This window comes from Tyto alba, unplaced genomic scaffold, assembly GCF_018691265.1.
Source record: "Tyto alba isolate M040663 unplaced genomic scaffold, T.alba_DEE_v4.0 Super-Scaffold_42, whole genome shotgun sequence".
Lineage (NCBI taxonomy): Eukaryota > Metazoa > Chordata > Aves > Strigiformes > Tytonidae > Tyto > Tyto alba.
The window spans coordinates 2,926,218-2,939,207 of record NW_024881318.1 but is presented as its reverse complement, the minus strand read 5'-3'; the positions used below and the strand labels follow the sequence as shown (position 1 = coordinate 2,939,207).

General features: G+C 40.6%; 1 protein-coding gene across 1 annotated transcript in view; it reads right to left on the bottom strand.

The window, feature by feature from the left end:
- LOC122152385 (alpha-protein kinase 2-like) overlaps positions 1-7,618 on the bottom strand; it is a 36,676-nt gene extending 29,058 nt beyond the window's left edge. Inside the window, 1 exon segment of the mRNA XM_042804930.1 lies at positions 6,239-7,618. Coding sequence (XP_042660864.1) covers positions 6,239-7,618 — 1,380 coding nt within the window.
- Positions 7,619-12,990: the final 5,372 nt, after the last annotated feature.

The following is a 12,990-nucleotide window of genomic DNA, read 5'->3' as shown; positions in this document are numbered from 1 at the left end:
TGTGCCTGGGGTGAAGCCAGCTCAAAGTCAAAGACAGCAGTTACTTGTTATATAAAAGTAAACTTCAGTGTGGTGCAACCCAGAGTGTGGATGGTTTTCATTTTTAGCTTATTTTATGACTTTTAAGAGAAAATAATTCAGCCTGTGGAAGGTGATAAACTAATACTCTGCGATCCACATTTGCAAAACAAGAAAAACAGCACAGGAAGCCTGACTGGGAAGGATTATTGTTGGTGTTCAGAGGGAAGTTTAGGTAATTACCTCCATCGGTCATTGTTTGGGCCGTCTAATAAAATCATCTGCTGAGAGGTCAAATGATATCAGATACTAAGGAGATTGGAGCATTTCAAGAACCTGAACAAAATACAATTATTGCCATATCTGGGAGGGTTTCATTAAATAAATACCTGATTCTTAAGGAAAGTTTTCAATGTATGAGACATGGGAATATAGCACCTGAGCAAGATGTTGCATTTAATTTCATTACTGATCTGGAAGAAGAAAGAGTCAGCAGACATGTGAAAACAGCAAGTGCTAGCTTCTGGAACAGCATAAAGGAACTGGAAGACTACACAGACCCAGGCGGCCTGGAAATGCTCCCAGTTCCTGGGACTCAGTGCACCCTGCAGCCACATTCCAGTCCCATTTCAAGACAAGGTCTAGGCTCTTGCTGTTCCCTTTTCCACCCTGGTTTCCATTCAAAGGAGAAAGCAAGAGGAGCCATTGCATCTCAACAGCTGACCCACACATACCTCATATGCAGACAGAGCCATAAAATAATGAATCTGTGCAGGAAATAAAAATCAGATTTGGAAAAGATCAAAGTAATGCACTTGGGAATACAACACATACATGCCAAGGGGAAAGATATCAGGGGTAAAACTACACTGCTGACCAAGACATACACATAACAGAAGGAAAAATTAAATATAGCAGGTAATACTAGGGTCAATGGAGGCTGTGGTACAATACAGCAGCAGAGCTACAATTTCCTCTCTTGAAGTATCATGTCACAACAAATAGTGTTCAGAGTCTTATTAAAAGAATAAACTATATAATTCCAGAAAAAATATTTTGATGGAGTGAAGGTTAGACAGAAACACCAATACAAGTGCTTTCATTTGAAATTAAGGCAAAATTTAAAAAAGTATACTTTGCTCTGCAGAAACTCTATGTTATTACCTAGAGTTAATAGCGATACCAGCACTATCTTTCCTTATCAGTATTTCTTGATAACAAAACTGAAAGCACATCATAATTATCTCCTAAATAAATATATAAAGATGGGATCTTCAGAGTATGACAAAACACTAAAGAAAGCCAAATACATTAGGTTGCAATTAAAGCAAAGAACAGAACAGAAGCTAAATCACCTTACTGCTGTGTGATAAAAAGTCGTGAGTAAAGTTGAAGTTAAAATGACCCTTTTCCACGTGATTTTTTTAAAGGCACCTCATAACATCATGAGAATCTTTGCAGTATAATCTGAGCTAGCTGTTCTTCTCTGCTCCCTTTGCCATACCTGAGAAATGGATCATCTTCACCCAATGTGACAAATTTTGTTTCCGAACTGAGTGAAAAATTGTCACATTCACACGCAAATAAACTCAGTAGGCATGAATTAAGGCTGTTTTAGTTCTCTTTCCCCTACAAAACATAGGTATAATTTATACACCAGTCTCTCACCTGATCAGCTGAACCATCTCTGTTAACAAAAACAAGAAGTTCATCTCTGAAATTAGACGATTAATTTTACATCACGGTTTCTCACTGTTTTTTAAGAGAGAATAGTTTAGCAAGGTAATTCTCCCCTGTAAATCAAGACTCCACGTTACATTTATATCCCTCTGTTTGTACAAATGGAGTGTAACAAACCATCCCCATAATACAGACATTAAGTATATCACTGCCTCTGAATCAGAGCTCACTCAAATCCACCATGTTTGCAACTGCTTTTAGTTTACACTGTTCTCCAGCAGTAGCTTAGCAGGTCTTTCAATTTCCCCATTTTGTGCAATGCCACTCAAATTCCTCTTTCCTAAAATAGCACTCTGCTTTAAATGGCACACCTGCCTTGTATTAGCTAAAATAACTCAATACCTGTAGTTATGTCAACTGCTTTAGACAGGTGAAACAAAAGACATGAGCTATATTTTATCCTGCAGATGCTTGCTGACAGTCACATCCTGCTATTCCTGCTGAAGAGGCAGAAAAGGAGGAAGTTAAGTAAGAACTGTAGTATTTCAAAGGACAGAAAACGAGTTCTCTGCCTTTGACAACAACATTGATCAATATGCTGACCAGGCATAGCTGTCATGGATCCATGCTCTGAAGTGGTAAGGATTTTCCAATGGCTGGGGGTTTTGTGTGTCTCCCAGGAAAGACTGGAGCTAACCGTACCATTCCATTTTGTCACCTGTGTTATCTGCCAGCCCTAGAGTGGATCCTGCTGAAGGAGCAGGGTTGGTACCACAGCCTGCGTGAGCTCTAGTTCCTCAGACTAGCCCTCCTCTGTTTGCTCTGATGCCGAGCTCCTGCCCCTTAGCGTGCTGCTCAGGCCCGGACGGTTCCCGGGGAGCATTCAGCTCTCCTCTCAGCCAGACGCAGAGCAACAGACTGAGACAAGATCACCTTTTCAAGCAGATGTACCAACTCTAGCCTATTAGAAAGATGAGGTGTAGCCTCTCAAACTCTGCTGTTGGGGCTGTGGCACACAGTATGAATGTAATACTCAGAAACAAAGCATGCTAACCACTTCATGGATTGTTACTCTGCACCCAAGGACTACTTCAGTATTTTATACAGAGTGCAAAACTTTCCAATGAAGTGAAAAACCTTAAGTAATGAGAGATCTAATTTCTGCTAAGGTTCAAAGTTGGAGGAGATTCAGATCCCAGCTTCCTCTGTCATAGGAAACAGATTTAGGAAAACTCTTTTTTTCAAAATTCCAGCAAAAGAGCTGTGAGCAGTGGCAAATTCACCAAGAGCGAGCAAGAATACATGTCTCAGAAAATTGTAACTGACTAGGTTTTGAGCTCAGACAACCAAAAAACCTTCCTGTTTTCCAGCAACTACTCACTTGGATGTGACAAGAGGCAGAGATGTATTTTAAAAACACCTGAATGAAAAATTAAACAACTATAAGCTGATTGAAAATGTTATGTTAGGCATACACAGTAAATTCTTACTCATTAGTGTTTTGGAACAGAAGCCCTCACCCATTTTGTGTTCAGAGCCAGACACGAAACCATTTCCCATCCAACAGCCATTTATTGGTCTATGTGAAACCATTTGCTGGGTTTCAGTTTAACTCCTCACAGGCAGAGCTAACCTGTCATAACTGTTCTGACAGTCTTTCAAACAGTTTCCTTTTGCTTCTCCTCCTCTGTTGTGTAGCCAAGGTCCTTCCTCCCCCCTTTCCTTTCCACCTGTTTCCCACATCTTTCTGCACATTGCGCCCAGCACACACTCTCTCCTTCATGACACTGTTGGAGTGCTGTGCACATGATTAGCAATGAAACACTAAATCACAATTTTCCATTAGACAAGGCAGCTTCTAGGACATCATACACAACAACAGAGAGCTACCATCTTAACATACCGAGCAGGGCCAGTAGCCCAACAGCTGAACAGCTTCATTGGCCTAGGCAGTCCTTGCAATCTCAGCTACCTCAGAATCTAACAAAGCAGAGGTACTATGTGCTAGATGAAATACTTTTTGTGCACAACCAGATTTCCCGATTACTTAGAAGTTCTGTGTCAGTTCTGTTTCTCTCCCTTTTGCACAATAAAATTTAAAATTATCCAGAAGCTACATAAATTTATGTCAGGAAAGTCAAACCAAGTACCTCTCAAATTTTATAAGAGCAGGCTGTTCTGACATGAGCAAAACCAAAATAATGGCAGGATGAACAGTAGGTCTAATCAACAGGAAAAAAAGTCCTCTAGAACTATACGACCACCACATACCATTCTTCCCGGGGTATCAGCATAAACATTAAGTATTTTGCTTATGCCCTGGAATCCCTCTGAATCTGCCAGTTCACAGAGGACTTCAACATTGCTGGCATTTGGCAGGCCGTAGACATGGGCTCTGTAATTCAGGAATGACACCAGTACCTTATGCTGGCTGAACACTAAACAGAGACCAGCTCTTAAATGACACACTGCAAATTTGAAGACTCCTGGCTGTAATATCATACAGCTGGCACAGTTGGCTTTAAGGACCTATTATTAATTAAGCTGTTTTGAAGCATTACATAAATAATTTCACCTGGTGCTAGACCATGAGGTTATGAGAGGAGTCAGGAGCCTCCCACCTTGACCACCTAATAGAAGAAGTCACCCAGAACAGCAGCTGCTGCACAAGCCAGACTGCAAAGATTGTTCCAGTTAGAGACAACTTGGCACTAAGAGGAAGTGTAAATCCCTCAGTAATTAATGCTGTGATTCTGTGGCTGCTAAGTACCTCAGAAGACCTGATTCACCACACGGAGAGAGAAAATACAATGCTCTTCAGAAGTGGTCAGCTGTGGTTTTTGCTACAAGTCCATCACCTTGCTCTTGGCAGAGCTCTCAAATGCTGGGCTCCAGCTAATACCACAGTGCACTTTTATGTAAACCTGTGTGCAGCAATAGGAGGTTGCTTCTTTCTTGCCTTTCTTAGGTTACACAAGCAGATTGCTGAGGAGTTTCTGGCTTACTATATGAGAGCTGTAAGAAGCTGTCCACATTTTCCTTGTGCTATAAAGAGTAGTTACCAGATGGGATGCTTTTGTTTGGCTCATTTTCAAGACCACACAATTTTGAACCTACACCTAAATTTCATCTATATTCACGTGTGTTTAAAACCAGGGGTTCGGTTTGTGCTCATCTCCAGCTCTTTTGTGCACACCAATACACTAGATAAAAATTGAGTAGGAAAGAAGTGAAGTTCTGCTCAAGGACACACAAACAGAAGAAATACATACTGACTGCAGGTAGCAAGAGTCTAACTAGCCAATCTGAAATCTGGCCATGGCACTTACAGTAACATAATAGCTGCTCTTTTCTAAAAGGCTTCTGGGATTTAAATTATTGTCCTGCACTTGGAAAAAAATGAAACAACCTCTTGCAACCCACTTAGTAGGCTAATTACAATAGGGTGGCATTTCTCATCATAAGAGCACTACGTGCTGCTAAAATGTGATTAGAATTTTATGTACTATAAAAACAAAGGAACCTATGGATGTTTTTCCAGCAGAAGAATTCAGTGATTTTTGACTGCTTAAGACACACCAGTGGCAAGATTAAAGACAGTCTGCTACCGAGAACTGGGAGACATTTTTGCCTAAATAATATAGATGAAGAAAAGCATGTGGAACTGGAAAAAGCTTGTGCATGTTTGTGATAAATGTTTTGGGTTTTTTTTCTGTGCCATTAGCTACACACCTTCAAATCAGTAAAGTCGGTGATAAGATTATTCATGATTTAATACTCATACATATGTATTTATACATCTTGATCTTTACTGTGTGAAATAAAAAGTATGATCCAATTTCTCCTGCTTATGAAAACTGGTGGAGCATCTTATCAGTCTGTACAACTACACTGATTTCCCCAGCTGATTTCCTACCAACACCATAAAATATGCAAGTACATGGAGAGTACCACTTTGGGGTTTTTAACTGGCTTTTATATTTTAACTTGAATATCTGACTCTTTCATTGTTTTATTTTTAAAAAGAAAAGCTTCATTCACCTCTGTAACATGAACTCTCTGGATTAAATTCCCGCTCCTTGTTATAAATTCTGAGCAAATCCCTGTTGATTTGGTTTAGACTTCCAGCACCATTAAGTGGATGACAATTTTGTTCTTTGCGTATAAACTAAAAAGAAAGTAAATCAGAACATTCCCTGCTCACAGTAGGTATTTGAGAAACTTTCAGGGTTGAAAGAAACATTACTTTGATAAGACCTGTGCAGTAGCCTACATATCGGATTTCCCTATCCAGCTGTCCAGAGTCCCATTAGTGCCTCTTAGTATTATCAGTCTCACTCTATAATTAGAACAGCTTATGGTTTATTTGGGCCTTTTTCATAACAGATTTCCTTCCCAGCCGTAGCTGTCATTCAGAAGTACATGAATAGAATCTTTCAAAGTAATTTCAATTTTACATTGTTTTTTTGACAAATAGAAATAAAATGCATTCAAATCAGTAGAGCAGCTCTTTCTATTAAATGATAAACATTCTACTTACCCTGAGTGAGCTGTTTTCATTTGGCAGCTGATGTTGCTCAGACAGGCCCCAAGTCCTTTTCCTTTCCCAATGACGGTCTTTATCTGCCTCTGCTGTATGACACAAACCAGCCTGCATTTGCAAGCTTTCTGTCTCTTCAGGGATTTGTGTCGAAATGACACCTTCCTGACTGGGAAACAGAGCACTGGATTCCCTAACCTCTGTTGCAGTCTGAAAAGATTGTCCTATATTACTTACATATCTGCAAAGCTCTCTAGGGTTTAACAACTTTAAAAGGTTTCTTCTTAGACTTTCTGTTAAGGTACAGACAGCATGCCTTGCATTTTCCTCTGGCAAATTTCTTCCCCCTTCCTCTAGCAGCAATGAGCTTTTACCCAGCGAGTCCTTGTCTGTACTGTTTTCTGTCATCGTCTCTGAAGCTTGATTTGTCAAAGAAGCACCTATGCCACCAGTAGAAGAGTCTGCCTTGGCACATATATTATCCTTGTTCTTTGATTTCTCAGTTGAGAAACCTGCAGCTGAGTGGCCACTTCTATTATTTTCTTCTTCAGTTCTGGGATGGTCATTTTCAATGGCTGCAGATGTAACAGGCACATTATACTTTTCTTTGTCTTTCAAACTGGCACTTTTATCTCGGTGGTGTCCAACAGTGAGAGTCATCTCTGTCTGCAAAGTTGACTGGCTGTACGTAGAGGGGTCTCTCCTTACATTTACTCCTTTGAATTTTGAGTGATGACCACAGAAGCCAATGGTGGTATCCATAGGCATAGTGTTATCTGACACTTGGAACAGACAAGGCATTTCAGTGAGGAAGTAAGCACACCCATCACAATCCTTACTCAGTTTTAAATCATCTTCATCATCACTTTCTAATAAAAACTGTAATTTCTCTTCCCAGATTTCATTTTCACGCACCGTCAGCACATCTGAACATTCAAAATACTCTAGGTCATCATCAGAAAAGTCATCACTTACACTTGGAATTTTGTCTGCATAAATCTCCAGAGTAGTAGCAGAATTTTCAGAACAGTCTTTTACAAAATAACTGTGATTTACTACGGGAGTATCTGCTTGCTCACTGAACAGGGTATTCATGGTTAGCGGTGTATTGAGCCCAGTCTTTTTACATGCCTGGACATCAGCCAGAGAGTGACCAGATACAGAGTCTTCCGTGTTAAGGCAACAGTTGTCTGTGTGATAAGTGATTGCATTTGTAGGGCAGGAATGCACCTGTCTTCTGCAGTATTTCTCTGCTCCAGCAGTGACACTGACCATACTGTTAAAATTAATTAGGCGATCACCATTCTCTGACAAATCCCTTAGGCAGGAAATCTTTTCCTGGGTTTTAAATACATTTTTCACATCCATGGTGTCTCCCATGCTAAGCAAATGTCTGTGGGATTTCTCAAATGAGGACAATACTTCTGCGTTTCTGAGCTTCTCAAGCAGTAAACCACTGATTTTTGAAGAGTCAGAATCTGGTGAAATCAACACGGGGTCACGCTCATAGGGGTAACTCCTACGTTGTGCGAAATGTTTCTCGTTCTGCTCATTTTACCCGAAGTCTCCCACGTTGTCATTTAGGTCAACAACAAACTCTGGTGAAATGGTGGGTTTGTATCTGATTCGAGTTCAACTACAGTTGAACAGCAGGTCATTCTAGCTGTCAAACAGTTTCCAGGTACAGTTCAATAAAGTGCAGATGTTGCTCTGTGCACCTGAAAATAAAAGAAACCTGAAGTTTAAAATTACTTCTAAAATGGGTATATGTATTTTCTAAAAGGTGGTCAATTGACACATAGTTGCAAGCATTTTTTTTTTTTAAAAATCATTATTTAAAAATAAAGATCAAACATTAAAGCAGTAACTATAACCCAGTGATCTATGCAATGACACTTAATGGCAACACATTGTAACTGTCCAGGGTGATTTGCGCTAGAAAAACAGATTCTTAGCACGCCTGCACATACAGGCAGCAGCACAAAATAGGCTTCAGCACACATCATTTAGACATTTCTAAATGCAAATAGTAATCTGCAGACAATGTAAATTTTCACACGTGCATGACTTCTACAGGTACCAAGTACCTGCTATTTTAGTAGTCATATGGTACAACAGTAGGCTATTCCTTGAATTGGCATCATAGGGACATAAATTCCAAAATCTCTTTGTAGAAATACCTGGAACAATGTCTGGTTAGACTTTATAGGGCTATTTCTGTTTAAAAAGTAATTCTACTGTACTTTGGCTTGATGTTTGTAATTTCTGTGGTGAGAGAACAATGAAATGAGGCTGGTTAACTTCAACATCCTGCTCAGACCGAGTCTTACTTTGAAACAGCTGTGTAGTAGCAAGATGGTGTGGCAATACAGAATTTACATAAAAACAAAGTGAAATACAACAAAAGGCTCCCATTAGCTGAATCCAAAGAAATATGGAATCATCCTTCTCTTCTTGAAAAAAAAAAAAAAAAGTTTCCTAAGCATTCCCAAATCTTAGGATTTTAGATACCTAAGATGTTTTTGTGTACTACTAGAGGCACTCTGGGTCATTCTTCACCACAGGGTACCCACACTAATCACAGCAGGACTCTTCCACCATCTAGGTAGAAGTAGTGTAACGGAACTGAGTTTCAAGTAAATTTGATCTCATGGAGGATGAGAGACTAAAAGCTGTGAAAAATAGTGACCTATTCTTACTCACAGAACTGGTATGACATGAAGAACAGCAGGAAAAACTCCCCTGCCATCTTTCTAATCTGAAGAAGCAATTTAAAGACACCTCTATTCTTCATTCTTCTTTTCCTTCTCTCTGTTTCTCCCATTGTGACCTTTTTAGCTAACATCTCTCTCCTGGCTGCAAGATCACCAGCCTCTAGCACCCTAGCACAGCGACCGTTCCCAGTGCCCTCTCAAGCACTCTACAGCACTGTCTCCTCTCTGCAGGCCCACAGCAGAGCAGTCATTGGACCTGTCAGCACCCAGCTTCCTGTCACAGTCCACTGCAGGCACTGATCAAAATCAGTTAGCAGGAAAATATGTGGCAGCTAGAATAGAGCTTAATGGCTAAAGCCAGGGGCTTGCATGGCTGGCTTGGAATCTGCCTCTCCCTGTAAAGAGCACAAAGCAGCTAGGTGTATTTTCATTTCCTTCAGGCAAAACCTGCCACAGACACCTTTTCCACAGAGTTACCTTGGAGGCAAAAAGCAGAAGGTGGTTAATGGGAAGGATACTAGAAGGGTCAATGTTAGGTTGTGTGACAAACAGTTGCACACAAAGGAGTGCAGACGAACAGCAGCAGATGGGGCAGCCACACCAGCACCCTTTCCCAGCATACTACATACACATATGTATACAACACACACATATGTGCCTACTGAGTACGTGTGCTCAGCCTCCCTGCTGGGGCATGTGGGCATGGAGCTGCAGCAGCCTTGCCATAAGGCTGCTGGCTTCGGCACCTCCTAACAGCCAGCCTGGGTCAGCACAGGGCCTCTGAGGAAAGGGAAGGGAGGAGAGGAGTTCAGTATTTTTAATCCGAGAAGTAAGAAGGGGGAGTGGGAGGACCTAGTGAAAAGGCAGCAGAGGCAACGTGCTTTGTCAGTTTAGTTTTGGAATAAATTGGCAAAGGTCCAGCAAACAAGGAGGTGGAGACCAACAGGAAAGGATGGTTTGAAGGGCAAGCCTGATGTGCCACAAAGGTATATTGTCAGCTCGGAGATGTAGCCAGGAAGTTGCCAGAAGACACAGAAGATGACAAAACAGCTTTACAGTAGTGCAAGCCAGCCTGGTCACAGCAGCTTGGCTAGAGATGATTTGCAGCATGAAACGAAGAAGGGAAAACATGTAGAGGAGTATCGCTGACATACAGAAGGTTTCAGGTTACTTTTTAGTAGGGCCTGTTGCAATAGGACAAAGAGTAATGGCTTCAAACTAAAAGGGGGTATATTTAGACTAGATATAAGGAAGAAAATTTTTTTACAATGAGGGTGGTGAAACACTGGAAGATGGTGCCCAGAGAGATGGTAGATGCCCCATCCCTGGAACAATCAAGGTCAGGTTGGAGAGGGCTCTGAGCAACCTGATCTAGTTGAAGATCTGCTCACTGCAGGACTTGGACTAGATGACCTTTAAAGGTCCTTTCCAACCCAAACTTTTCTGTGATTCTACGATTATCCACACAGGTGGTACAGGGCAGGAAGCTGGTGTACAGGCTTCCTCAGACTACCGCCTTTGAGACTGAGAAGCAGTCTTGTTCAAAATCCATCGGAATATGGGCTTCCCTGCTGACGAGGACAAGACGAGGACAACTACTGCATATTGCAGTGGTTTTAAATAATGCGGGCACCTGGCAACTGGCTCTGGGCCAGTACCCTACACATGCTTCATGCAGGCCTTTGAACTACAATCTCGACCATGCGTGCAACAAGAGCCTGAAGAAAAAAGGCATTGGATCCCATTATCTTCAGCCTTTCAGAACTCTGATCACGTTTTGCTTACGATTTCAACTCTGAGAAACATAAATATTTAACAGAAAAAAAAAATGGAGCAGTAGATATTAATCTTTTCCTCATCCCTTTTATGAGTGCCATGAAGTTACCCCCCAGCGCTCACCCATCTCGTCTTAAATATGTATTTGCCTAATGTTCCCTGTTGCATTCTTTCAAATCTGCTTTCATCTTTGCTTTTCAGAAGACCAGATGCCTCTTTCCTCTTTTTTGGAGGGTATAAGTTATTTTAAAAGCATGGTAATTTTCCCAGCTGAAAAGAGCTTTGGCAACATTTTTTTAATGCAGATTGACTCATGAATACTCTTTACTAAAGCACTGGTGCTATACAGTTATCATTATCTTAGTTCAGCTGAATTTTGACATTGAGGGGGAAAGAGCTGTCAGATTTCTCAATATGAAAATTAGGTTAGATTGCTGTGCATTCTGTCAGATCCAACAATGGAAATTAAAGCAAAATAATGTCCCATGAGGAAAACTGCAATAAATTCTGGTTTTCTACCCAAGAGACATTATTTTTTTTTTTTAATCTGGGGAGAAAATAGACGATATTAGATAAAACCATAATTCAAATTACTGAATTTAGATAGAAATTGGAAGGAGAACTGTTAGTATAACATTCTTTCAGCTCCTCAGAAGAACCTGTGACAGAAGATGAATTAATGAAATTGACTGTGGAAAGATAAATGGGAGACCATGACAATTTACAATCAGCTGTTGACTAGTAATCTGAAAATAAACTCAAGTTCTACTAAACTTGGTTTTGAACATTTGGTGAGAAGAATACAAGAGAACATTTAAATGTATAAGGGTGTTTTGGCTGCTTGTCTCAAGTCTTGCTCAGGAAACCAATGATGCTACTTGCTGAATCAGGTACTAGATAATGACAGGATGACAGTGAAGGAGTAATTAACACCACCAGGTTTTAGCAGGTAATGGTAAGAAAGATGCCTAGTTTGGTTCTCTAATGATCTGTAAACATATTTGCCACCTCTTACTGATCAGAACCATAGCGATTGTTGGGGAATTTTTATGGTACTACTTGAGGCAAATTAAATGCATGTTTGTGCTTAAATTTAAAAATAAATAAATAAATTCATGAACAATGCATTAGGCAGACCCACACTGCCATAAGCAGTTCTAGAAGGAGTCTGCAAAGATTACCATGAGCCCACTCCTGACATACACTGGCACCAGCAGCAATCCCACCAGCAGCTGCCCGGGTACCTTATGCCCCTGCCCGCCGGCTGTGCTGCCCAGAGGTGGCCCGGCCATTGCAGGAGGGCTACAGGACAAGGCTCTGGCTGTTTCTTATCTCACTATCAAGGCAAAGTCACTCCCTTACAGGGAGTAGTTCAGTCTCTGGCATTCCTGCTTCCAGCCGGCTTAACCCCTTCTGCACTCGGGCGCTCTTGCCCTCCATGACAGATCATTCCTCAGTCACAAATTAACACTGCTGAGCAGCTACAATTGGAATTTCCCCTCCACCATCCCCAGACATGTTGGCTTCCCCTTTCCCCACCTACCTCTCAGGTCTGCCTCCACTCCCATGAAGAAAAATGCACACGTATCACCAGGGTCTGATGTTGCGTAAGCTCAATGACCTGAGAACTAAGGATAAGCGAAAACAAAGCTGGCAGCAGCACGGAAATGGTAACCTGAGAACTGTGGCTGGATAGGATTCAGGTGAAATATAGAACTGATGAAAACCTGGAATAGTCAGATTAATAAGGAGGCAATAGGCAGTAAAGACGTTTTCAGATGCTTCACCAAAATCCTTTTATGGCAGGAAGGAATCAGTGTTCCCAAAAAACTGTCAGTTCCAAACAATATTATGCAAAAGAATGGTTGGAAAAAGCATCGAAATGACTAAAACAATCACTCAACATTTCTCTAAGGAAAATATATAATAAACCAAATTCAAGTAAGTTTTCAGAAAAAAAAGGGTTTTTTACAAAAACCTTATTCATAATGAAAAAATAGCCTGAAATTCTAATTCTAAATAAAAATTTTGATTGCTCAAACTTATTTTCATTAAAATGCCAACATTTTTCGCAATTTGAAACTTGGTTTTAATATAAAAAATGTTCAATATTTGATCATTTATTCCAACTGAGACCAAAACTTTTGAAAAATTACACTTTAACATGGAAGGAACAATATTTAAATTAGTTTAATTATTAGTAATAGTAATTTTGTAGGTGGTTTTGGGCCCAAAGCTACTTCTAATGATTTCAGAAGGAAC